Genomic DNA, 27,808 nt, shown 5'->3' with positions numbered 1-27,808 from the left:
TGAGATCTAAATGTTAACTTTAACACATTTTTAACATATTAGCTAGCAGCTAAGATGAGAAGAAAGGAACCAAAGGGGAAAAGAGGCATGGACAGATCCTGCCTAGGCACGACCTTTATATGAAAGAAAAGAAGATGCAATACTTCATCACGAAGGAAGGAAGGAGAGTGTGGGGACTCAAAATAGATCAAGGAAAGCATGGTGTAAATAACTTTACAATATATTTTTAAGAAATTAAACTGTTTTGCAAATTGTCAGCAGTTTCAAAAATAGTAAGTTCAGAAACAGGGAAGGTTTTTTAAAATCTGAATTTACGCTTATATAAACTATCTTAACTCCAAGATATTAGAGCACAGAGGTTAAGAGAGCAGACAGGAGAGAAAGATCACCTGGGTTCAAACCCCATCCAGATGCTCACTGGCTGTGTGACCAGAGGCAAGTGACTTAGACTCTGCGTGTCAGTATCCTCATCTGACAAAGGGAGATGAGAATTACAGTACCTTCCTCATGGGGTCACAGGAAGTACTTAGGTTATAATACATATAACCACTCACCGGCACATGGTAAGCATTGACTAAGTGTTAGCTGCCATCATCATCATCATTACTAAGGATTAACACATATTTCAAGGTTATCGCTATATATAATGTAAGGATTTTTCTATACTTATTTGCCCTGCCAATAAACTACAACCTGAATGAAAATAATAAATTGATAAGTAATATAATTCCCCTGCACCCTACAAGAACATACGGACACAGCAGGGCTGGTCCTTAAAACCTTATAGGACCAACTGCTTGTAATTTTACTTTAGTTTAAACTTTTACCCTAATGAAAGACAAATATGTACCTCACTGGAAGATAATCCATTAAAAGATCTGATAGTTATTTAACTGATATTTTTATGGTATTATTGAACAAAATCATTACACAATTGCATCTTACTATTCTGTAACAAATTCTAGAACATATTGTATAAATACCATTTGTATAAATCTGATATGGAAAAAGAGAAATAGAGAAGAAACAGAATTGGAAGAAAATATAATTTTGGGTATCAGTGATAAATCCTTCTGATATTTCTTTTTGTTGGTTGCTTGGTTGTACCACAGCTATTTGAATTTCACATCAACCCTATATGACAAGCCTGTAGGTCTCGGTGGCTTGATGACAATGGACAAAGTCCTCTTCGTGCTTTAAAGACATCCAAGTTGCTGCTCTCTTTGGAGATCCACATTTGATCTCCCAGCTCTGACATATTAAAACACCACATGTTGCCAGAAAGACTCCAGGATGGACTGCCTAAGAGGGTCCATCTTCATACACGGCAGAGGTAGGAGAACAAATATATAACAAAACAGCCCTCCTGGTAATGGAGAAACCAAATCAACATGGGAATTGGGGCGGAGCTGTGTTACTATCATAAGCTGGGCCTAACGCCCAGGGCCCTCTTAACTTATTTAGACCATCCCCACGGCCTGCCACCCCTCATAAGGCAGACCAAGACCCAAATGCTTTTCCAATATGCTCCTTTTTCTGAGAACACCAAATCACCTTTTTCATTTACATACAACATATGTTATGTTGATAACATATTGTGAAAAGTCCCAGGGAAGATATGACTGGAAATGTGTTCTTAAGAAAATGAGTTGTAACCCTCTCTCTCTGAAATGTCCAAAGAATTCAAAGTTTCAACTTTAAATGACATAACTCTATTTTAAACAGTTTCTATCAAAAGATCAGATATTTTTAAAAGTCTGAAAAACATCTTAGCTCAAATATTTTTTTAAATTTTACAAGATATATTTTTCCTTTAGTGTAACAAAATTAACATTTAATAAGAATCACCCATTTCTTACAGAGCTTAAGAATTCTGTTTATTCATTTTAAGCCACATCTTTCACATTTAGAATTTTCTGGTTTATTTGGAAATATTTTTCACAAGTTTGAAAATACAGTTCAAATGATTATTCTGAAATGTGTGCATGTGGGAAGAATTGTTTGCTTACGAGATCCTTCTTCAATAATTCAGATACTTAAATTATCATTTCCAAAGCAAATTTTCCAAAATCAAATAAATTGCAAAACTAGAAATATAATCAAGTCTCTGAGAAGGAGTTGCAATCTTTTGCCAAAACAGACCTCAAATTCTTAATCCCTTGTCCAAAAAATTGGACCAAGTATTGACGTTTTCCACCAAGCAAGCCACATAGCCACAAATGTTTCTCATTTACTCACTCCTGGGACATACAGCTCAAATAAAAAATTTCCTGAATACCCCAAATTTCAGATGCAATTTGGAATGCAAGTGATTCATAATGTTATGCAGGAAACATTATGATCTTCCCTTACCAGCTCAATGTTTTTGGAATGCAAACCTCAGGAGATTATCCCAACCAATGAGAAGGCTGACATCACTGTCAACCATGTGACCCAACAATTATGCTCTCCGCCCCTAGCTCAGATGTGATTCTGAACCCTGAGCACTGTGCGACTCCAGCTACTGTTCAAATAAGAAAGACGCTACCTCAAGGAACCCAGCAGAGACCCACACTGTGCTCAAGGCAAGAACCACGGTCAAGGTGCACTCGACCCCCTCCTAGGAAAGGTAGAGTCAAAGGAACGAAGGGCACTGTCATCTCTTCTGCCCTGAAAGACTCTCAGCGTGCTCTCTGAACAGACACAGATTCTAATTAAATTCAAGGTGAAACTTCGCGGAGCCTCTCGTTAGTTTATGAGTCCTGTTCTAACCCCATCCCCACCTCCCCTCCTGTTATGAAGTCAAATGACGATTTCTTGGAGTACCAAAGTTGCAACAGTCATCTTCCGTAGATTCCTAGTTTCTTTCAAGGAAAGAAACACAGCAGATAGAGAGGAAGAAAAGCACTAGAATGAATGCACAGAATGAACATAAAAACTGTGTACGTCTTAGCAATTGTGATGACTAAAAAAGAGAAGTGTAGGGACCGGCCTGGTGGCGCAGTGGTTAAGTTTGCACGTTCCACTTCAGCAGCCCAGGGTTTGCCAGTTCGGATCCCGGGTGAGAACATGGCACCACCTGACAAAAGCCATGCTGTGGTAGACGTCCCACATATAAAGTAGAGGAAGATGGGCACGGATGTTAGCTAAGGGCCAGTCTTCCTCAGCAAAAAGAGGAGGATTAGCAGTAAAGTTACCTCAGGGCTAATCTTCCTCAAAAAAAATTTGAAAAAAAAAAAAGAAGTGTAGGGGGCTATAATATGACGAAACACATAGAGCACAGAATAGCAAATGTGGGCAGTAAAAGATGGAGAGAAACACTTAGATAACCATAGAGAGCATTATAAGCGAACGTACAGTTAAAAGAACTCCTAGACGAGGATGACCTGAGGATGTCTGAGGCAAAACTCAAAGCTGAGCATATAACGCCTGCAAAGTCGGGGCAAATAGAGAGCCACTGATACTTCAGAAATAACACCCAGTAAGAAGGAACTTCTCAAAGTAAAGGATTTTGAGGAAAGCTTAAAATCATTATTTAAGTACATGGAGAAAAGAATCTAGTTTAAACAGAATAATATCCTGTAAAACACAATAATGAAGAACTTACAAAACAATAGGTTTGCCTAAAGTACAGCTCATGATTCTACAGGCAATTTTGATATTGGCAACATTTACAAAGAAACACTCAAACTGAGTCTGTAAATTAAAATTGTCACATAACTGAAGATCCTGTAGATGAGTTTGTCTCACGAAACCATGAAAAAATATAAAATACTTGAAAAAAATTTCATGTCTACACAAACAGAAAAAAAGACCAGTTTAACTTTGTAGTTGGATCAAGGCACATCATGAATAATCAAAAAAGTGCCTTGAATTATCTCTAATTGCCAAAAGATTCTATTTTCCATCCCAACCCAGCCTTTTGGTAAGAGTCATCTCTCATTTATCCATACAAAAAGAGACAGTAATCACATTGGTCATCCAATACTTACTTGTACTGAAAAAGTTTCGTTAGCTAATAACACCAGGAAATAGAATATTCCAGACGACTCTTTTCTGATTGCTTTAAAACCTAATTCAGTGCATTTTCTTTCTTGCCAGTGTTGGTTTTGTACTCAGAATTGAGTGAAATCAGCATAACCCTCAACAAATTATTAAACTCTCAGAGTTTTTATGAATAAATGACATGATGTATATGATGCTTCTAGAACAATGTACATGGTTAATACTCAAAATGTTAGTTCTCTTATTCTCTTCCCTCCCCTCTTGCTTCTGCCAATCATAGCTTGGCTTTCTTTTCTGCAGTTTCGGATCCAGGAGTTCGGTTTTCACATGGGATCAGTCAATTCCCTGACAGAATGTAATGTTTCTCTATTTTCTTAATCATCTGATCAATGACTTTTAATTATAGGGCCCCTCTAAAAACTTATTGCCTTAACTTTTTCTCTTCTTGCCCTAATTTCCACTGAGGGATAATCTAAGTTCAACTCATCGTTTACATCAGAACTTAACGTTATGTGCAGCACTATACTAGGATACAGAATTCAATAAAATATGGTTCCCACCTGGGATGGTCAATTTTATATGTCAACTTCTCTGGGCCATGGGGTGCCCAGATAGCTGTTCAAACAGTATTTTGGGTGCTTCTGTGAGAGTGTTTTTGCATGATATTCACATTTAAATAGACAGACTTGAGTAAAGCAGATTGTCCTCCACAATGTGGGTGGGCCTTGTCCAATCAGTTGAAGGCCTGAATAGAACAAAAGGATGACCTTTCCTGAGTAAGAGAGAATTTTGCTGCCTAACGGCCTTCAAACTGGAACATCTGCTCTTGAGCCTGACAGCCTTTGAAGTAGGACATCGGTTGTTCCTGGTTCTACAGCAGCCTTCCAGTCCTCAGCCTCGAACTAGTACATCAGCTCTTCCTTATTCTACAGTAGCTGTGGCCTTTGAACTCAAGGTGGGACCATAGGCTCTGCAGATTTTGGACTTGCCAGCCTCCATAACTGCATGAACCAACTTCTTATAATAAATCTCTCTGTGTGTCTCTGCCCCACTGTCTCTGTCTCTATAGATATAGATACAGATATAGATAGAGATAGATAGATAGATTCTGCTGGATCTGTTTCTGTGGAGGCCGTGACTAATACACCACCCTCAAGAAGCTCAAAGTCTAGTCATGAGGATACACCCACATAAACTTTCTCCGTGAAGCCTTTCCCAATCAGTAACACAGAATATTGTGTGATGAGCCAAATAAACCATCAAACAAAAAAAAATCAATAAACCTTCACTGAATGTATTAAAAGGACTTGAAAGCAAGATCTGCCCAGGACAATATCAGATCGTGTAATTCATTCCCTCAAGAATTCTCGTAAAGTGAGTGATCTGGTGTCAATTTACAGCGAGGCCCACCCTGTCCTGAATATACTGACTAGATGAGATTTCTCTGCTTTTATGATTTAGTTACTGTTATTTGAAGCAGGTCATTGGGAAGTAAATTTAAAACACAGAGTACAGTTACAAATTAGTTCACTCCCTTCACAGAGCAACAAGAATAATAAGAAGCATCATACTAGTAACTAATAAGCAGCAGGTAAGCTCACTTGAATGGCAGCCAAGTTCTTCTGCTCCTGAGATGGTGCCTCATGAACGAAGCGAAGCCAGTTGGAGTGTCGTGGGTTGGTAGCATCCAAAATGTACAGAACTTCTCCCTTACTCCCACGAACCTGCAACATAAAAGGCTCCTGAATTTGTACTTGAAGTCAGGATTGGCCATTCTAAAAATCTCCAGGTTAGAACATGGTATTTTTCATAAGCATAGACCTTTCTTATTAATAGGGTTGAACAGATGCTGGATTAACATCCATTCTTCCCCTTAGAGCCCACTATTTCATGTGGCAGATGGCTAGACAATTCACTATTATAACCAACTCCCAGAAACTACCTGTGCTGATCGCTCTTTTCTGGCGAAAATTATTTCTTTGCATATATATTTTTTAATCTATGTGTTAAACTGCAATTGTTCAGGGGATAACCATAACGGCAACTCGTGCCCTTTCTTCCACAGAGAAGGCAGCACTGTTCTCCAATTAAAGGGGGTGGAGCTGGAACGATCCTTTCAACTTCTCTCTCCACCTGCTTACTGAGTCCTTTCCATGTGAGGAGAATTTGCCAATCTAACCAGTGGAATCTGACACCCAATGAGCCACAATTTCCCATTTTATCTAGTGGATGAATATAATCCACTTTGTCTTTTCGTGGTCTGCTCATGGCTTGCTGTGAACAACAGTGGGCTCTCTGCCTCTTGTTTCATGCCCTAAGCCCTCCTGGTCAGATCTACTCAACTTTCAATTCGAGGGAGGGGGTAACTGCCAAAGGAGCAGGTCACCCATTGGACACTCTTGAATCCAAGCTGCTTTGAATCGAGCCTCTCTAAAACGCCTGTGCTGTAGGGTACTGGGTACTTGCTCAGCTTAATAAAACATATACCAATCTCTATCCAACACTAATTTTGTGTTTATATTCAAGTGCAACCCAGGAGAGGAGAGGAGAAGGAATGAGTGATCAGCACTCCACATCTCCAACACCAACTGACACAAATGTACTGACTACAAATTCACCTTTGCAGACCTGAGTTGGGGAAAAACAAATTCCAGATTTCCAAAATGTTATTTTATAAAATAAAGCACAACCAGCCTAATGAGGTATGTATTTTCATGATACATTTGGACAATCGTTCACTCACTCAACAAATACTTACGAAGTCCCTACCGTGTGCCAGATACTGCTTAAGGCACTGGGACCCTTTCAGCGAATGAGATGGATGAAGCCTGATGTCACAACACTTAAGAATAAAAAGAAAAAAAAGCATAGAAGAGAACTTCAGGTAAAGCTAAGTGCTTGAAGACAACTAAAGCACTAGGAGGACACAGAGCGAGGATGTGACCAGGGAACCAGGCAAAGAAAGGGTTACTGAGGATCTAGTTAACAACTAACATAGTCTGTCCAGCGTTTTGCAGTCAAAGAGAAACTATGTGTTCTGTTTTGCATAAATTGATGTCCCGGTTTTGCAGATGTTGCTGTTTTGAAGAGAAACTCACATCTTTGCAGAAGGACTCCCCAAATTGTTCCAGCACCAAGCATCCTAAAGTTACCTTCACTCATTAGCATCTTAAATTCTCTTCCTCTAGGAGGGTCCAAAAAGCCATTTTTAGATGATTAGATGTATGTAATAACATGTTTACCTGCTACGCATGTGCCTTAAAAGAGTACAGTTGTTACGCGCTTATTACAAATAAACCTGCTATGCTGTGCTCGCTTGTGTATAAAGTCTCTGTTGGCACTGACCTCAGGGAGATGCTGCTTTGGCAGCTATCCCCGGTGTCCTCCACTGTTTGTGCAAGCAATAAACCTCTTCTTCACCTACTTCTGCCTTGGTTGTGCTTTTTAGCTCTGAACTCACCAGGAGACAAAACTAGTGAGTTCGGTTCAAGGAGATACGGGCTGTCTCAGAGGAGGTGGTCAGGCAGCGCCTCCCTGATGAGGGGAGGTGAGAAGAGTTCCAAAGGGACGGAGGGCACAGGCCAGTGGACAGCTGAGGAAAGAGTGTTTCTAGGCAGAGGGAGCAGCAAGGAAAAGGCAAGTAGAAAGGCCCTGAGGTGGAAACAAATTAGGTCTGTTCAAGGAACAGCAAGGCCATGGGGCTGGAACAGAAGGAGCAACCGAGAAAATGGTGGGCATTGAGATCAGACAAACAGGCACAGGGCAGATCACCCACTGCCATACAGACCAGGAAGGCATCCACAGAGGTCAAGTTACTCAAAAAGCTGTTATATAAAAACATCTGCTACATGTACTGCAAAGACTGACATTTCAAGATTCTAACATCCAGTGTCTACAAAAAAATACATTTAGCCTGCTCCTACTGTCTTATATACTACCATGCTTCTCAAACAATTCTTGTTTCCTTAAACACACAATAAAAATCTAATGAAATGCCAGACTATCATTGGGAAGCAGGAATTTAATTTTTGATATTGTAGTTGCCAAAAAACAAATTTAGGACTATGAATAACATATAACTAATCTTTATACGTCCCATGTTTAGGTGTGAAGCGATGAGCATTTGTAATACTTGTCACTAAATAAACTCAGGCTGAGATCTGCTTTGGGAGGTGCTCGGGAACTGTCCTGCCCACCCTCCGCTCAGAAGCCTGGGTGCCCGCTGGGTCATGGCACAGACGTCCAGCAGCGCTGCCGCGATAGAGAGAAAGGACCCTGGACGCCTCTCCTCAAAGAGGACACCAGACCACATTTCTCTAAGCAGAGTAAATAAATAATTTTCAATATTTGGGTATAAAGTCTCCTTTCCAGTTTCCTCCATAGCTACACTAACAAAACTATTTATATTAACAACCAACTAAATTAAACTGAGAAGGTAGCAAAGACATTAGATACTTGAAAGAGAATCCTTCTCAGAACTGAAATTGAAAATCTACAACTGTTGTTGAAATTGGCACAATCCAACTAATTTTCTGTGGGGAAAGCCCACATGTCTCCATTTGAGAAGACAACACTACTTACAGAAACTAGCTAACGGCCTCCGTCCTACGTTTGTTACCCAGTCTGAAGTACAATAGATATCAGATGTGTCTGACATTTCGAATTCTTTCTTCAAAGACGTGAAACATAACAAAGATGTCTCTTGGCTTATTACCGGAGGCACACGTACCGGGGGCACTGTTTCTTCTCTGTGCATTTCAGCCTTTTCCCAGGCCCTTTGGCTCCAACTATGTCCAACTACTCAGCATTAATGTCCCATTGTCCTTCCCTGTCCATTAGATGTAGGCGCTTTCTGGTTATCTATTACCTTCTCACACCGTATTCCAGCTTCAAAGAAATGCACGATTCAATTTTACACTGAAATCTTTATGAAATTGTCACGTTGAATACATCCAAATTTACAAACTGATTTACCTACTTATATTCTCATAACATCGCTATCACAGGCAGCAATATACTCTAGTTGCCTATACATTCATATTTTAAACTACTTTTTTGTTCATTAACAGAGCCACTGCTCATTCATTTTATTCTAAACTCCCTTACCCAAAGGACTTTTAAGTTCCTACACAGCCTTTGCTGGCTACCTGTTTTCTCCAACTCTCAAGTGGCCGGTGGTTTCCTTACTGCACCACCCCAGTCTCCAACACTCAGTAAAGCTGTTAGATTCTGGTTCCCTGACTGATCTTCCTATCCCAAGCACAGCATTCTCTTCACTGAAGTGTCTAGAAGAGACATGCAAAGATAATCTAACCCATCCTTCCTCTTCCCAGAGAAACCAAATCAAAACAACTTCAGACAGATGGCTATTATTAAAGTCTTTGTTTGTCTATTTCAATTTGATACTGAGCCTTGAGGTAATAAATTGAGCATTTTTAAAGTCTAATGAATAAAGAAGATTCAAAATTCATTCGTATCACGTTCCAGCATCTAACTAATCTTTGCAGCCAAAGTGTATATTCTTTTCCTGTCAAAACTAGTCTTCCAAATACCATCTTCTTCCATCTGAATTTTCATGCAAATGAAGTATATTGGATACTGTCCCCCTGAGGATCGTCTTCCGCATACCTGGGGCCTATAATGAAGTCAACACTGTCATCTTGCAGTCAAAACCATATTAATTCCAAACTCTGATTTCCACAGGCTTCCTAAGCCAGTTAGTTACACACAAAAAAGCTAGCTAAATGGGGAAATGGAAAGAAACCCTCATGTGAAAATGAAAACCTTTACGCTTCAATAGTCGTTCACATCTCTGTGACTTTGCTACTTCATATTAAATGAAAATGATCACGGTGTGGAAACCCGGCAGGTTCTTGTCCCTGTTAAACGCTACAACATCACTTTTCAAGTGTCCGAGAGAATGTGGCACCATGGATCTGTCACTTTGTCCAGAGTCCAGATTAGCAGGATTGCATATAAGTCACAGTAGATTCTGTCCTCCCAACCCGTCAAGGACAGAGGGGATCACAAAAAGACTCAGCTCAATACCAGAAAACCCTCATGTGAAAGTGAAAGAAAAAAACTGGAAATAGGTCATCAATTTAAATTTTCTTCCCCTAAATTTAAATTTTTTTTTTTTTTTTGAGGAAGATTAGCCCTGAGCTAACTGCTGCCAGTCCTCCTCTTTTTGCTGAGGAAGACTGGCCCTGAGCTAACATCCGTGCCCATTTTCCTCTACTTTATATGTGGGACGCCTACCATAGCATGGTGTGCCAAGCAGTGCCATGTCCGCACCCAGGATCTGAACCGGCGAACCCAGGGCCGCTGAGAAGCAGAGCGTGTGAACTTAACCGCTGCGCCACCGGGTCGGCCCCTAAATATTTTCTTTGTTAACTGGGCCCACTATAGACAGAGAAGCTTCTTTATTATTTGGAGGGTTAATTTTCACAGGAGAGGGGTTTACAATGTTACTTTATTATTTCTGTTCAATCATTTTGAATGCCCAAGCAATTCTTCCCTCACTACATACAGGCCTTCAGGGTTTCCAGGACAAAGCTAATGAGACAGATTTGTCCCCGGATGTGGTGCAATGTAACCCATAGAATTTTATTTAACATATGGTGAATGAAATTTAATGCAGTGAAATAGCATCAGTTCCAAAAAAGGTAGCAATAATGTCCTTAATAAGAAGTCACAATATGTTACATTGCAGGATTTATTTCTTAAAGAAAACATATTTCTCTTTTTGTCAACAAGACTTTTCAAAGGTAGTTTTTTTTTTGGAGGAAGATTAGCCCTGAGCTAACTACTGCCAGTCCTCCTCTTTTTTTTTTTTTTTTTTTTTTTTTTGCTGAGGAAGCCTGGCCCTGAGCTAACATCCATGCCCATCTTCCTCTACTTTATATGTGGGACACCTACCACAGCACGGCTTGCCAGGCATGCCATGTCCGCACCCGGGATCCGAACCGGCAAACCCCAGGCCACCGAGAAGCAGAACATGCACACTTAACCACTGTGACACGGGGCTGGCCCCTCCAACGCAGTTTTAAGCACTAAGATTTAGAGTAAAGATGTCTTTAGAGTATAAAACGTCATCATATTTTTGTATTTAAATTACAGGCATTCTTCCTGCAATTGTCGTCAACTGAAGAAGGCCAGGTGCCTTGCCTTTGGTGTTGAATTCACCAGACTTCAGGAGATCTTTGGGAGCACAAAAAACCAAGTGTGCTCAAGCAATCCACTCTGACAGCACACTGCTGTGAGATTTAAATCAAAGGGACAGACACTTTCAGAAATCAGCAAGGATCATCTCTAGAAAACTGTAGTGATTTATAGTTTCCAAGCAAAGGGCAGGTTGTTTGTTCCTTCTGATTTTTCAAAGGATTCTGTCTAAAATTCTTGCTCGCTTTGGTGGTTATAAACACACCCTCCCCACATACATACACATCACTGAAACATATCTGCTCGTATATCCTCCCCCCGATACAATCTAATAATAGGATATATTAGACCCAGGGATTCCCCGGCCTTCAGATGAGAAAGCAGAGGGAGAGAAAACACAGGCTCTTACAGATCCTTGTCTCTTTACTGACAAGCACCCAAAATATACACACAAAGTTAGGTAAAAAGACTGACGAGAAAAATAGGCTCTTTTTCATTACATATTCAAGCTGAAATGAACCTCAGGAAGGCATTCTGGAGTGGATACAAATGCTGGACTAAGGGGCTGGCCCCATGGCCGAGTGGTTAAGTTCACACGCTCTGCTGCAGGCGGCCCAGTGTTTCGTTGGTTCGAATCCTGGGCGCAGACATGGCACTGCTCATCAGACCACGCTGAGGCAGCATCCCACATGCCACAAGTAGAAGGACCCACAATGAAGAATATACAATTATGTACCGGGGGGCTTTGGGGAGAAAAAGGAAAAAATAAAATCTTTAAAAAAAAAAAAATGCTGGACTAAGAATCAAAAACGTGTTGATTGCGCCCGGCCCTGTGACCGATTGGTTAAAGTTCCACATGTTCTACTTCAGCAGCCTGGGTTCACAGGCCCAGATCCTGGGCACAGACCTACACACTGCTCATCAAGCCATGCTGTGGCAGTGTCTCACATACAAAATAGAGGAAGACTGGCACAGTTGTTAGCTCAGCAACAATGTTCCTCAAGCAAAAAAAGAGGAGGCTTGGCAATGGATATTAGCTTAGGGATAATCTTCCTCAGCAAAAAAAAAAAAGGTGTTGATTAACCTTGATAATCTGGTTTATATCCACGTGTCATCCAAGCCCTGACTGTATCACTTTGAGTGAGTCATTTCCTCACTCTCCTGACCTCTAAAATGGGGACGACAGTCTCTGCCCTGCAACCTCACAGAAGCTGTGCAAGCATCAAAAGGAATAAAACCCATGACAGTTCTGTATACCAATGGATATTATGCAAACATAAAGCATTAGGAAACTGAGGCTCACAGCAGAGTCTTCAAATTTCTGAAGGTGGGAGTCTCTCCTCCGTTTTCTCTTCTACAAGACAAATAACGTTTTCCTTGTCTATGTGATTTTAACTTCCTTCACCATCCCGGTTGTCCTCAGGGACGAGCACTAATTTGTCAAAGCTCTCTTAACATGGGACAGAATACAGCACACCAAGGACTATTCTGACCCATGATCTGGACATGCTTTCTATTGATGCAGCTTCAAATCATAAAAGCTTTTTCAGTTGCCATACCTTACACTTAGCTGAGGTGGCCTTTGTCATCAAGCAGCCTGTATTAAGGAAGTCCACGTGATACCATCCAAGACACAAAGACAAGCTGAACTGAGCAACTCAGTCAGGGTTAAGTGGCTGAGCAAATCCTATCCTTGGGTGATGGACTACTCAGAAATGGAAGCCTTTTATTGGGTATGGTCTCAATAAATATTTTATTCAATGAAAGTTCAGATAATATGTCATTCTTTTTTAACTGCCATTGCCCTTATTTCCTTTAAAAGTTCAAAAATATTTTATGAGAGGTAATGAGAGACTTACTGTAAAACTTTTAAAAGCACTTCATGTCTTACTTTTCAAAATACTTCTAAAATTGGGCTAATTTTTTAAAAGAAGAAATAACTGAAATAAACGGAAAGACAGTGAAAAGTATATCGTTTTTCCACAGTAAATTTATGAGAAAGTCTTAAGTGTAGCCACTGTCCCTTTCTAGTTTTACAGAAGTGTTCAGGTATTCAGATTTCAGTGACATTTTTGGATAGGCAAGTTTTTTACGGCATAAATAAAGTGAATTTAGTTGACGTCAGCTTACTATCCCTATTACTCAAGGGGTTTTCTTTAAAGATCAAGCAAGGGTTAGCGCCTGAATACTGTGACATCTATTTTGACTACTTACTGGCTTTTTTCTTTACGTGGATTTTTTCAATATCATAAGGCAGATGAGTTCTCTAAGGAGTTGGAAAACCACATCGCTCGAGTCGGCATGTCTTGTCACAGTTTGGTGGCATCCATCAGATCCATCAGAAATGATTCAAGAAACTCTAAATCTGGTTAACGTTTTATGAGTCTATCGCGTTGCCCATTTTTTTCATACGGACTTGAGGCCTGCACAGATCTCAAGCCTTACAGCCGGCTTTTGCAGAACATTCCCTGTGGCGTATGAACACGGCACACAAACTGTGCCAAGTAAGAAGTAAAGTTTAGTAGCAAAACTCTAATCGTCGACATGAAAGCATTTGAAAGAGTGGGTTGTGATAATCTCCGAGATCCAGAGATTATAGTTTTGGTGGTGTTTTTAAAAGAAGATGCTTTGTATCTGAAAACGTCTCTGTGAAGGCTACAGAGACACTGAATAACAAAGAGCACTGTGCAGTCCACAGGGGAAAAAACGGGAAAAAAGATGCACTTTTCCTTTGATCCTGATCTCCTAACCCAAATTCCATGGCTGTAGTCCTTGTGTTTTCAGATTTTTCCTAAATACATAGTTTTTCTACAGCTATTAAAATTGAAACTGCCCATTTACATGAACTGTATTCTCTCCATTCACATCTGCAAAATGCATACAATTCGACACAGAAACACATCAATTATCTTAGTATATGAATGCACCTAAGGCAGTCAATATTTCCCAGTTACTAACGTTCATCCTTTCCCTTCTCATCACCATCCAAAAATCACAGTTCTGTGCTGAAGAATTCTAAAAAGTCACATCAGTTATCAGTAAACAACACTGATTGAATAACACTTACTGTACGTTTCCTTACTGGTTATTTCAAAATGTGTTATGAAAAGCCACAAACGAAATTCTAGAACACAGTTCCTTTACTCAACATCTTCAGTATTAATGAGGAAACAGAAAACAGTAATTAAAAAAAAAAAAACTTGGGGCCAGTCAAGTGGCGGAACAATTAAGTTTTCAAGTTCCACTTTGGCGGCCCAGGGTTCGCTGGTTTGGATCCTGGGTGCCAACCTATGCACTGCTTGTCAAGCCATACTGTGGTAGGCATCCCACATATAAAGCAGAGGAAGATGGACAAGGATGTTAGCTCAGGGCCAGTCTTCCTCAACAAAAAGGGGAGGATTGGAGGCAGATGTTAGCTCAGGGCTAATCTTCCTCAAAAAAACAAACAAACTCATTCACAAAGCAAGGTACTGATTATTACAAAGTAGATATATATATATGAACTTCATTCATTCATTTCAAAAACATGTAGTACACACGGATGTCAAGTAACATACAGTGCCAGGTCCTGAGAAGGGACCAGAGTGAAAAGTCAACGTTAGAGAAGAGTATGTTATGAAAAGCTTCCAGGAGAGAAGGCAGGTGCTCAGAAAAAGTAAAGCTAGCAGGCCTGAGGCCAATATGCTTAGAAGGGCCTGCTTGTAAGTCTGGCCCTTGGCTGGCATGTGGGCACTTGGGTTCTCAAGCTGTCCTCAGTCAACAGTTAACAGACAAGGATGGTTCACTATGCCAAAACTGTGTAACAATATGGTTTAGGCTGAACACACCTGCTTTTCTTCTGGGAATCTAGAATTTTGATATGTACTAAGCAGACAGTAGCCAGAAGCCCCCAGTAAAAACCTTGGGCACTGAATTTCTAATGGGTTTCCTTGTACAGAAACATCACATGCAGGTGTCTGTATTTTCATTACTGGGAGAAGAGCGTGCTGTGTGTGACCCCTCATGGGAGGGAGAAAGCATATGGAAATCTACACATAGGTTCCTCCAGACTCTGCCTGTGCCGTTCTCCCTTATTATCTAGCTTTATATCCTTACTACATCACTGTAGTAAGTGTTAGCCATGAGTACAACCGAATGCTGAGTCCTATGGGTCCTTCTAGAAAATCTCTGAATGTGGAGGTGGTCTTGGGGACCCCCAACACACAAGATGAGTTTAGTTCCAGGTGATGAACGAATGGGATATAAATTTGTCAACAGAAGAGGCAGAAGGTCATTTCTAGATCAACAGTTTCATCATATACATATTTAACTTACACAAATTAAAGTACATCCATTCAACCAAATGAAAAAATAATTAAAAAATCATAGAAAGAAAATAAATTTAAATAGTAAGGACCATTCCTTTTCATGGCCCATAATTTTAATTATATGAGGTTGCTGTCTTATCAACTGGTTTCAGAACCTAAGCCTTGCATAAGATGTGACTCCACTGTAGAGAAAGTCATCTCAATGAAAGAATGGTAGAACGGCTTAGTCATTTTGGGAAGAGGAGGCAAGATGAATGATATCAGTAAATTTGGTTGGGAAGACACAGTTAGTAAAACAACAATGGAACTTGGGGCCAGCCCAGTGGCATAGTGGTTAAGTTCACACAATCAGCTTTGGCGGCCTGGGGTTCACGGGTTTGGATCCTGGGTGTGGCCCTATGCTCCACTCATCAAGACATGCTGTGGTGGCGTCCCACATACAAAACAGAGGAAGACTGCCACAGATGTTAGCTCAGGGATAGTCTTCCTCACCAAAAAAAATTCAAAAAACAAAATACAATAGAACTCAAAGTTGGCAGTTCAAGTAGCAAGATCAGAGAAACAACAGGAAATAAACAGGAAATGTATGAATTAGGATGCTTTGTCCTTCATCTAACAGAAACTTCAATGGCTAAGACTAATCAGGATGCACCTCCATGGGGGTCATCTTCTTGCATATAATATACTGCTGCATGGAAGACAAACGGAAACTTGGCCAACATCTTGACTCAAGTGGGAAAGATGAAGGGGGATAGATAATGGTGGGCAACCAACATCTCTAATATGCAGGATAGATTATGTGTGGAGGGAAAACTTTGTGAAACGGGAAAAAAACTAAATAGGCTATTACAATGACCTAAATTTGAATTACTAAGGCTCTGGAAAGAGGTAATGGCTATAAAAATGAAAACGATGGGTAACTGCAAAATAAACATCTGGGTATAATCTGTTTAAGAAACTGATGTGAGGTACAAGCCAAAGAAAGAGCTGCAAATACTCCAGAATGGCAAGCCTGAGTGATCTGTATCATTGATGCTCATGGGAAACTGAAAGGCCACATCTATTTGAAGGAAAACAGTAAACAGGAAGACAAAAGCCTGGCATTCAACTTGGGAATTTTCATAGATAAAAAGGAAATCTAAAAAGAAATGTCCTTTGAAACTAAAAAACAGAGCCAAGGAGGGAATGAAAGACGAGGGTGGGAGGTGTTGATTTAGAAGCCTTGAACACAAATAAAGCTGGTACCTGATATCTGAAAAGCAGAGCATAGAAGGAGAAAATCAGACAGACCAACCTTGCAGGACATGTGAATCTGAGGCAGACAAAACCAGAACAGACACGCACATTTAAGGTAACCACAGAAAGGAATACAAGCACAAAAATTAAGTGAGATTTATGCTATATGCAAGCAGAGAGGAAAGTAAAAAATTCTTCTCAAACCTTCCTCCCATAGATGTAGCCCATCAGGTGGCTTGGCCAAGGATCCCAACTCTCCATCTCCTAGCAGTGTCACAATACAGTGAAAAGACGTGAAAATGAGACCATCACATATAAAGCACAGAAGGCCCCTTGAGTGCCAAAGAACGGGATCATCAAGGGCAATTGACATTGTCCCCTCGAGTTAAGGAGTCTTCAGAAAAAAAGTCTTCTCCAAGAAGCTGATCTCTACTTGCTCCTGCAGGATTTAGGCTCCTCACTCACAATTTCTAGCTAAAGCTCTTACTTCCTATCATCCAAATGAAAACCGAAGGACTGGCTCACAAGGGGCCACAACATCCATGTTGTACACACTTCTCTCTTACCGTAGCTCATTTTCTAGAATTCTGCCCAAAGGTTTATGTTGCCAGGAGGTGGGATCACTGGAACAGGAATCTCTCCCGGCTGCAGACCAAGTGCATCTGGCACCAGTAACTGCTCTGGCAGCAAAAGGCCTGGCAAGGAACACCGGCCGAACCTAGGGCGCAAACACCGCAGCAGAGGGTGTTTTCTGATAAAGAAAGCTGGGGCTCTTCCCTCCATCTGATTTTCTCGCAGGTGGCATTCTAGGCCTGGACCACGAGAGTCCATGGGAGCGAGAACTCCCCTGGAGGCGGAGTCCTTCACAAAAGGAATCTTGGGCGTCCCAAGGGATCCTTCAGGAATGTGGTCCCTTCCAGAGATCTGCGACTTGCTGGACTGAGGCCTCCGACTGCCACTCAGGCCACTTAATCCTCACTCTCAACTCCTCTCACCTCCGAGGCCAGCTCATGGACTGTTTAAGATGAATACGGGTGGACGCTGCGATTATTCAGTGCTTGCTATTGCTGAGTCTGCCATGACATCAATCCTGCTCTGACTGCATTTGTTATTTGCTCTCCTGTGGGACAATCTAGGGTCTCCTTCCCGACCTAGTGCCTAAGTGACTGGGTTCCTACCCAGCTTGTTTTACACCCAATGTAGTCACTCTGTTCCCTGAATTCCTTTTCCTCAATCCCGACCTTTTCCTGACAGGATCACAGTCTCCCACTGTTGGAATCGCCCAAGGCCAGATGGAGGCCAGCCCCAGGCCCTACCAGCTGGCGCTCTCTGGTCCTCTACACGCCAGCAGTCCCACTCTTCTGGGATGGGTGACCCGGATGGTGGATTATAGTTCCTGGGCATTAATTCAGACACTCCTCATAGACGGATCTCCTGGCTTCTCATTTACCCTCAGACTCAAATCTCACCCAAACCTGGACCTGGTTCTGGTTCAGATGCTCTTCCTCTTTCTGAGCAAGAACACCCACCAGGACTTCTGGTCCAGACTTCCCTAGTCTGACCCGCCCTCACTGCCATCAGAGCTTCCTAGACTGTTCTTGCTGAGATGTCAAGAAAAGCTCTTAGATTTGGGGCATGTTCTGACAAGGATCCATTATCTGAACATAAACTGCATTTTCATAATTGAATGTTTTCCACATTGACTCAAAATCTATCTTCAAATCCATGGTCCACACTGCCGTCAGAGTTCTCTTGGTAATTCACCCATCTCCTCACACCAGTGCCTGTTTAGAAATGCCCATTTTCTGCCTAAGTCCAAACTCCTCAGCATCACCTAGAGGGCCCGTCACGTGCTGGCCACTCAGCTCAGGCCCCTCTCCCCTTCTCCCACTGCACTGCACACAGGTACACACCCCACACACCTGGCCCCGGCCAGCCAAGAACAGACAGCCTCTGCCTGCAGCAGAGGACCTGGGCCTACATTTCCACCTGAGGGGTGCGCGCACGAGTCAGATCCATAACGACGAAAGGCTCTGGTTTGGGGTAGAGTCAGGCTACTTTTACTGAACATATGCTTTGGATTTAGTCAAGTTCATTCTATGAAAAGTGAAACATGAGAGAAAAGGATCCTGCTTTAAAGAACAAGTAATAGTAATAACAGCTAGCAGTTATTGAGAGTTCACCATTTATCAGGCGCTTTGCTAAGCACCTTTACTCTCAGTATACAGCGTAATCCTAGGAGGTAGCTGCTACATATTAACCACGTTTAACAGGTGAGGAAACTGAGGGACAAACAGAATAAATAATTTGTCCAAGGTTTCACAGCTCTTTAAGTGTTGCAGCTAAGGTTCAAACCAAGACAATCTGATTCCAGAGCCCACAGTACGCCAGCTCAGTATTCTTATAATTTTAGGCATTAGTTGCCAACTAGTAAGCAGAATTCTAAGAAGGCCTCCTCATCCCCGCGCCCTCCGAGAATGCCCTCCTATTTGTGAAACCTGTGAATATGAGGCGATATTACTGCTTGACCGTTTTGTACCACAAAACAGAGATTAGCCTCAGGGGGCCTAACGCAATCACACAAACAGAGTTTTCAGAGTTAAAGACAGAGTTTTCTCTGGCTGGTGAGCAGAGAAGTCAGAGAGCTAGGAACATGTAAGAGATTTGACATGAAGGAGAGTCTCCCTGCCGAGATGGACGGACCACAAGCCGGCCGGAGAGTGGCCCCTGAGAGATCCAGGGCCTACAAGCAGTCTCTGGCCAACAGCCAGCAAGCGAGCAAGAACCTCATCCCACAACCTAAAGGAACTGGATTCTCCCAGCAGTCTGAATGAGCTCCTACCCTCGAGGCCTCCAGGTAAGAACCCAGCCTCGCCAACCCCTGAGGGGCCTCGGAAGACCCTTCAGCAGAGAAGGCGCCTGTACTTCCCACCTACAGAACTCTAAGATTTTTATCTTGTTTTTTAACAAGGGTGTTGTTTTAAGCCACTAAGTTTGTGGTAATTTGTTATAGGCAACAACAAAAAACTAACACACACTTCTGGTACAAAAATCTCTATGGGTTTTCTACTGCTGCACGATTACCACCGACAGAAGAGCGGACAATCCCCACTCCTTGTCTCCAGTTCCAAGGGCAGAAGGCAGCAGTGCTCTGCTCAGGGTTTTTGCAGATGGCTCTTTGTAGGAATCTGCCTCCAGGCTCATTCCGGTTGTTGGCCAAATTCCAGTTCCTTGAAGCTGGAGGACCAAGGGACGTCCTCATTTTCTTGTTTCTTTCACTTTAGATGAGATGATAAATGATGATTTATAATCTACAAATCATGTCAATTATGCAAAAAGAACACAAATGCCTTTAAATATTATGTAAACGTATGTTTAAATGTAAGGAACTTAGTCTTATATTAAATGAAGAAAGGGGAGGAAAAGAATACGGAATGGACCTACAATGTATTCTTTCTAAATTTTAATGCTAATTCTTGGGTTAAGAGATAATCAGCTCCTCTTATAAAACTAAAGTATATATGTGTATGTTTCTACATTTCCCATTTCATCAGTTTTCTCCAAATCTTAAACGTTAAATTATGTTTTTTCACAGTTATTATACAGCCGCCTGAGTATCTTTCACTAGTGTACAGAGATATCAAACTTGTATCAAGAATTTAACACATAAGGGAACTAGTGACCAGAAACATTTTTCTATTATTTCTTCACCTCATAAAGACATAATAAACCATTAAAAATACAGATTTAGGGGCCAGCCCGGTGGCATAGTGGTTAAGTTCACACACACTACTTCAGCGGCCTGGGGTTCATGGGTTCAGATCCCAGGAGCAGACCTACACACCACTCATCAAGCCACGCTGTGGCAGCATGCCATATACAAAACAGAGGAAGACTGACATAGATGTTCGCTCAGAGCCAATCTTCTTCACCAAAAAAAAAAAAAAACAAAAAAACCCACAGATGTAGAATATACTCAAGAGAAGTCAGGGAAACTGATGCTCAAAAGGTATTATGTAACATTGGTTTAAGTTTTTAAAAGTGTGCTCACAAATCTAGGGCTTTCCCCAAGGGAGTGGTTTTAATTTTGCAAGAAATTACCTTTCAAGATAAGTCATCTAAACATACAAAGTGACAAAAACACCTTCTTTGTCAGATATCTCATTTCACTGGCAGCAGTTAGCATAAAAGTGAGAAAAACTTGTCCTGTGCACATACAAAAACTCTAATACTAAACTCGAATGACCAGCTCACTGGACTCATGACTTCACCTTCCAAATGTGTTCACTGGCCGAAATGGAAACAAGACTGGAAAGTTGCATGCAATGAACTCCTGCAAGACAGAACAATGTATACATGTGGGTATTATTATGTTCTGTCTCATGAACATACATAACAATTTTCTTTCATAACAAAGCATCCCTCACTAACCATAATATCTACTGCTTTACTCAGAGATTGCTGCCCTGTTATATTTACCTTTCATAGTTCTCTACTACGGAAATATCCACAGTTCTTGGGCTCTCACCTAAGCAAGCGCTGGAAATGTCCTATACAACATCACAATTCTTTAACCAGATGTTTTGGAAAGCTGATTTTGGGGGCGGGGAGGGGCAGTGGTGGCCCTGAGCTAACACCTGTTGCCAATCTTCCTCTTTTTGCATGAGGAAGATTGTCACTGAGATAACGTCTGTGCCAATCTTCCTCTATTTTATGCGGGATGCCACCACAGCGTGGCTTGATGAGATGTGCTACATCTGTGCCCAGGATCCGAACCCCCGAGCCCCAGGTCGCCAAAGCAGAGTGCTCAAACTTAACCACTATGCTACTGGGCCGGCCCCCAGAAAGCTGATTTTTAAAAACTTTATTTTAGAAAGGTAATATGGTGCATTTACAGTGCTTACATAATATTTTCTACAGGATTTGGAACACCATCCCATAATCAAACACATTCATGTTTCTCCAAATAAAAGTGTGAACAGTCATGCTAAGTAGGATAAAAACAAAAGGCTACAAACAGCCTTACGTAAGTTCAAGTCAGGTTTTGCTGCTAAAGTTCTTAAGAAAAGATGTTTGGTTTTCAGAGCTTTTTTGGATTTCAGATTTCCAGGTAAAGGTCTACGGACTAGAGCTTAAAATGAGTAATCAGACAACCCATTAGAGTCCTTTTTCTCCAAGGGGAGAGATAAATTTATTAGAATGATGACAGGTGCTCTGGCAATAGTACCACGGGAAAGTGCACTGCCACAGAATTAAAGAAAAGCATGCTAATTTACCTGGCAACAGAGATCTTTCACATGCTAAATCTAGACAAGGCTGCCGGACAGTAGGCACTCTGTAAAAGGGCGGCTGGCACTACGACCCCTAAGACGACAGATTTTCTCGGTAGAGAATTACTCCCACAGACTTTTGACCTGGAAGTAAAGCCCATCAATAAAAACAGGGCTCTAATAATAAGACCCACAGTCTCGTCCATACATAAGAATATATTCGTCTTGGGGTCACCTGCAATCTACTTATTAATACGCAACTTGGAGACAACATGCAAGTCCTGGGGAACTGTCAACACAGCCCTCCTTCGGGTTTTGAAATGTCTGAGATTTGTAAAACACAAAATTACCATCTTAACTGCGGACAAAAGAACATGTACGTGTTTCAATTGATCTCTAGGGCCTGATGGAAGGAAAGATTTTTTACAAACGTGATTCACTGGTCAAAAGTTAAAAAGTAACAAATAGGCACATCAAAACATTAATTAACTAAGCCGTCCTAAAAATTCTTCAAAGAACAAAGTACTTTGAGAGTAGTGATTTATCATACAGTAAGGAAATTATAGGCCAAATCATTAAATGGAATTTATTCAAGTCCATGAACATCAATCTTCTTTATATAAAAAGAAAACATGGTATTCCTCAGGGAGAATTTTATGCAAACTTTCAGCAGCGTTTGCAGAGTCTCCACTGGATGCAAAGAATTTACACGCGTGCTAGTGTTTTTGACTTGTAGGAAATGCCACACCTAACTTTAGAAAACGCTCATTGAATCCACTTTTTATATCAAAAATAAATTAGAGCTACAATTTGTTACTAAAACGGATCAAACACTAAGTAACCACACAACAGCTTATATACTCAGATAAAATAAATCAAGCTGCTCATAAAGAGACTTCTAGCCCGCCTGTTGTTATTCTCACATTTAATTTACTACATAATAACAGCAAAAGGTCTTGGCAAACATAAAAATGCAAACTACCCTGAATACAAACACAGCCTGTGCTGCTACAACATGAAAGAATCAACAGAAGGTTGGCATCAGGAGACTGGCACAGATGCAAAAAAACTAGCAAGGCAAGTAAATAAAAAGACAAACGTGTAGAAATGGAACAAGGTATGTTTGAACCTCATTTGCCATATTGAAAAAACAACCCTCATGTCAACACACAAGTGATCTGGAATTTCTGTTAGGATCTCTGCATCTGAGGTCTTGGGAAATGCTCAGGCTCAGTTGGCCGGTGCAGGAACTACAGAATTAAAAAAAGCCTGCCAAACGGTGCATGAGAACATTGTGCAAGGAGATCCACAGTTTAAAGGGAGGTTGGTTGGGGGAGGGTTGGAAGGAGGGGGGAGGATGGGGGAAAAAGGAGCAGAAATGAGGAACAGGAGGAGAAGGTGAGAGGGGAAGAAACTGAAGGGAGGAGGAGGAGAGAAGCAGGGCCTGGCAGCCCCCACTTTGAGGTCAGCCTGCACATCCAAACCAGATTAAGATTTCTAAAACCATATGATGATGTTATGACCTAAAATAGAGAAGGACATATATTCAACTCTTCTACTATTCCAAAAGTCATGAGCAACTACAATGTGTCAAGCATTATGCAAGGCCCTGGGACACACAAAGACTCCATCACTTTTTCATTTCATTCAATCAACATATTTCGTTTGTGTGGAAATTAATAAACAGAACTCTCATTAAATTGGAGTTCGGAGGCCAAAAAGGGGCAGCTCTTGTGCCCCACGATGATTGCAGAGCCCAACAGGAAGAAAGTCTTCCTCCTCTTGACCAGCAAGAAGCTCAGCCAATGAGAGACTGTCACACCTCAGCCAATGCAAAGCCCTACGCCTGTTTACAATAGCCATCCCGACTTCCTCTTCCCCTCTGAGTTTCTCCTCCCCTTGTTGCAGGGACTTGCATGCGGCCTGACGTGGCTGCAGACCCTGAACTGCAGGTCTTTGCTCACCCTGAATAAACCCGTTTTTGCTGGAGAAAACTGGCTGGCTATTTGTTTAAGGTCAACATTTGCACTAAGACATCAAAGATCAACAACATTCAGTCACTGTGACTGAGCTCACAGTCCAGTGAGCTGGGACCCTGACATTCAGAAAATGCAGTAAGAGCACTTGTCTCAGGTATTCAGAGAGCAGTGAGGAGCGACCCCTGAGTCAGTTAGGCAGGAACAAATGGGTGACAAGGGAGGGGACAGTCCAAGGAAAGGAACTAGCAGGAGCAAAGGGACACATGTGGGGGGAATGAAATGTACTATAAAAGAGTTAAGTCTGAAGCAGGAAACATTGAGAACAAGGGTAGAGAGGTCAGCAGTGGGTCAGATCTTGGGCTCCGTATGACACTTGGTGGCACTCTGGAAATAGAATGTAACTCTTCACTGCCCTCGAGTGGATTCTCAGCAGTCAGGACAGCCGGAGTTCCAGACTCTTCCTAAGGGGAGACTGATTCACTCAGTCTAGGTAGAGCTGAGCCTGGGCAGGCAAAAACGGACACTCCTATATTTTAGGCTTTTTGTGTAGCGAACTGGTTTCGTCTAGCTTCTCACACTCTCTTGTGCACTGAAGAAAGCACAGAACAGTTTTGACAGATCCATCCTGCCAGGCTGCCATCTACTAGAGAAATATCCTTTACAGCAAAACTCCTACCTCCATCCAGCGCAGCGCAAACACTCCCCACAACAGGAACTCTCCAGCCTTCTGACCGCCAGCAAGGTTTTTCTCACGCTGATTAGAAACAGGCTTCTCCCTAGTTCCACATAATGTTTTGTTTTGTTTTGTTTTGGAGTTCTGTCCTCAAACAGGAAAGCTAAGCCTTCACTCTTCCACATGACAGCACTCTAAATCGTGTGAAGACGACGATCCGATTCTGCGTCTGCTCTTCTTCAGGTTAAGAGCCCCAGCTCCAGTTCTTCTTCGGGTTAAGAGTTCCCTCAACTGATTGATTAACAGGTCAGTTCCCAGACCCTTTCTGAGTATGGCTGCTCTCTGTCCAATGGCAGCTGTTTACCAATTTCCAGATCCACATCTAACACCCAGAACTTGACAGGACTCTCCTGATATGGTCTGACCAGTACGCAGAACAACAGAACTATTCTCTCCACTGATCTCAACATTCTACTGCTTTTATTGAAGGCTGGGTTTTTGATCTAGCCACCAAGTAATACTGCGAAAGAAAATGTCCATATAAATCAAGTACACTCTTAAGACATTTGTAAATAAGTCAAAATCAAGTCTGATATCCCCCATCTTAAGCTTCGAAAATTGACATTACATTTATCCATGCTTAATTCTGTCATATAAGCATTTGGTCGGTCACTGTATTTACTAACAATTTTTAAATACTGATTATATATCTTAAAATATTATCTATCCCTCACACTCGTCATGAGGGCTACTATCAAAAAAAAAAAGAAAATAACAAGTGTTGGCGAGGATGTGGAGAAATTGGAACCCGTTGTGCACTGTTGGTGGGAATGTAAAATGGAGCAACCATTATGGAAAACAGAATGGAGGTTCTTCAAAAAATTAACAAATAGACCCAGTAATCTCACTTCTAGGTATACACCCAAAATAATTGAAAGCAAGGTCTCAAAGAGATACTTGCACATCCACGTTCATAGCAACACTATTCACAATAACCAAGAAGTGGAAGCAATCCAAATGTCCATCACCAGATGAATTGATAAACAAATGCGGTCTTTACAAACAAGGGAATAATATTTGGCCTTTAAAAGGAAGGAAATCCTTTCACATGCTATAAGATGGATGAATCTTGAAAACATTATGCAAACATTAAGTGAAATAAGCCATTCAGTAAAAGACAAACCCTGTATGATGCCACTTACATGAGGTCTCTAAAGTAGCTAAATGCACAGAAACAAAAAGTAGAATGGTGGTTTCTAGGGGCTGGGGTGGGGGGAGGAAAAGAGAGTTGCTTTTTAATGAGTGTAGAGTTTCAGATTTTCAAGACAAAAAAGTTCTGGAGACCGGTTTCAAAACAATGTGAATACACTTACTACTGAACCATACACTTTTGAAAAAGGTTAAAGTGGTAAATTTTATGTTATCTGTTTTTTATCACAATAAAAAAATGAAAAAAACCATTATCTATCCCCTACTCTCACCCCAGCTCATACATACCTTGGACTCAACTGAGTATGTACTTAATTTCCATGAGATTTTGATAAAAACATGGAGCAGGAAGGGCCAAGACAGAGCTTACTTTTTAATTAAAACTCAACAACACTCTGGCCATCAGTGGTCAACCATCTGTCAATCATTCTGACTGCAGTATCACCCGCCCACATTTCTCCATCTTATGCGCAAAGTTACCATAACAGCCACGTCAAACGTTTTACTCAAATCAAAGCCATTATGTCCATGGGACTCTCTAGGACTTATACAACCATTAAAAACCTTGTCTGACCTAATTCAGACTCTGTTACACCCTACTGGCTTCTAGTGTTTGCCACTTTCCTAACTACTCCCAAATAATGTCTCTGGCATTTCATTCCAAAATTTTGTAGTTGAAGAATTTGATAAGCTCAAAAATCTACCTTTTCCCCACTAGGGACTTCATTTGCCCTATTCTCCATAATTGAAAATTAATACAAAGTTTCTGCAGGAACAGCTATTTTGTTTTTCATTGCCCAAGTATATAGTTTTTCTGGGACAGGAGTTATGAACCAATTTAAATAGGGACTTTTTTATTAGCTCCTCCTTCATGCATCTTGGGCTATTATGTATACTTTATAAAATGTTTATCCAGATTTAGGATTATTTTCATTAATGAAGATTTTCCCAATCAACTGACCAAGTAATCAAAATCAGGAACTCAAAAATCCAACAGTAAAAAATTCTACTAATGAAACAGAAGATTTAATGTGTGAAGTCCATAATAAAGGACTTTAACCTCAGATCAACAAAGCCTGGAAAGTGGGAGGAGGAAGCAGGGAAAGTGAAATGTATTCTTTTCTTTCTGTCCCTAGTTACTAGACGAACTGGAGATAAATATGTAGAATTCAAAATGGGATCTTTTTTCTTTTTGTCTTTACTTATTAGATGAAAGAGATTAAATATGTGTAATTTAAAATGAGATTTCTGCTTCAGAGTCACAAGAGAAGATTAAAGCAAATGAAATATCATCTGAGTTAAATCCATTCGACTGGTTTCACTTCCTACTACATTCCTAACAGAAAGCCTTAGGTTCGCCAAGAATAAAAGATATTATTTTAATATAAAAACAATAGCCAATTTAAATCAAAGCCAATATACTTAATGGTGAAATGCATAAACACTGACATTAAAATCAGGAGTAAGACAAGATTGCTTATTATTACCAGTATTATTTAACCCTGTTCAGAAAATTCTAGCCAATGCAAAAAAAACAAATACTTTCTTTTTCTTGCCCACTGCTGAAGCACTGTAGGTATCCCGAGGAAGCTGCACCCTGGCAGCAGATGTCTATGTCTTTCTGATGCATATGAGCCCCTGGCCTGGACAGGAAATGTGTACACTCATAGACAACGGCAGTGCCTTGTAGGGAGGAGGTAGGAGATGGCTCCTGCTCTACATGGCCTGTGGTCAGGCTACATACTCACCTGCCTAGCTTTCAGGCAGCAGGTCCCCACTGAGCTACGGACGAGCTCCCTTCTCTATGAGGCAGGGATGGACAGTGTCCTCTGCCTATGATAATGTCAAGAGGGAGTGGACTGACCCTCCCAATGAACTGACCGGGATATCTCAAGTGGACTGCTGGCCAAATTTGGTGACCTAAGGCATGTGGCCAATCTTCTGCATCTACCTGTGAGCCCAGCCAGGGCCCTGGCTCAGGCCACCCTG

The 27,808-nt window shown here is 41.3% G+C and overlaps 1 protein-coding gene across 7 annotated transcripts in view; it reads right to left on the bottom strand.

Annotated features, from left to right (window-relative positions):
• PRDM5 (PR/SET domain 5) overlaps positions 1-27,808 on the bottom strand; it is a 186,330-nt gene that overhangs the window by 116,885 nt on the left and 41,637 nt on the right. For 5 of the 7 annotated variants that reach the window (XR_011436212.1, XM_023636626.2, XM_023636627.2 and 2 more), the window contains exon 3: positions 5,586-5,708. The exons of the other annotated variants lie outside the window; for them this stretch is intronic. Coding sequence is in view for 4 of the 5 variants with exons in the window: in XM_023636626.2 (XP_023492394.1) it covers positions 5,586-5,708 (123 nt within the window). In the remaining variant the exon portion in view is untranslated. The remainder of the gene's footprint in view (positions 1-5,585; positions 5,709-27,808) is intronic. 7 annotated transcript variants of the gene reach the window in all.

Source organism: Equus caballus, chromosome 2 (assembly GCF_041296265.1).
Source record: "Equus caballus isolate H_3958 breed thoroughbred chromosome 2, TB-T2T, whole genome shotgun sequence".
In the NCBI taxonomy this organism is placed as follows: domain Eukaryota; kingdom Metazoa; phylum Chordata; class Mammalia; order Perissodactyla; family Equidae; genus Equus; species Equus caballus.
The sequence above is the reverse complement of the archived record's forward strand: the minus strand, read 5'-3'. Positions and strand labels throughout refer to the sequence as shown.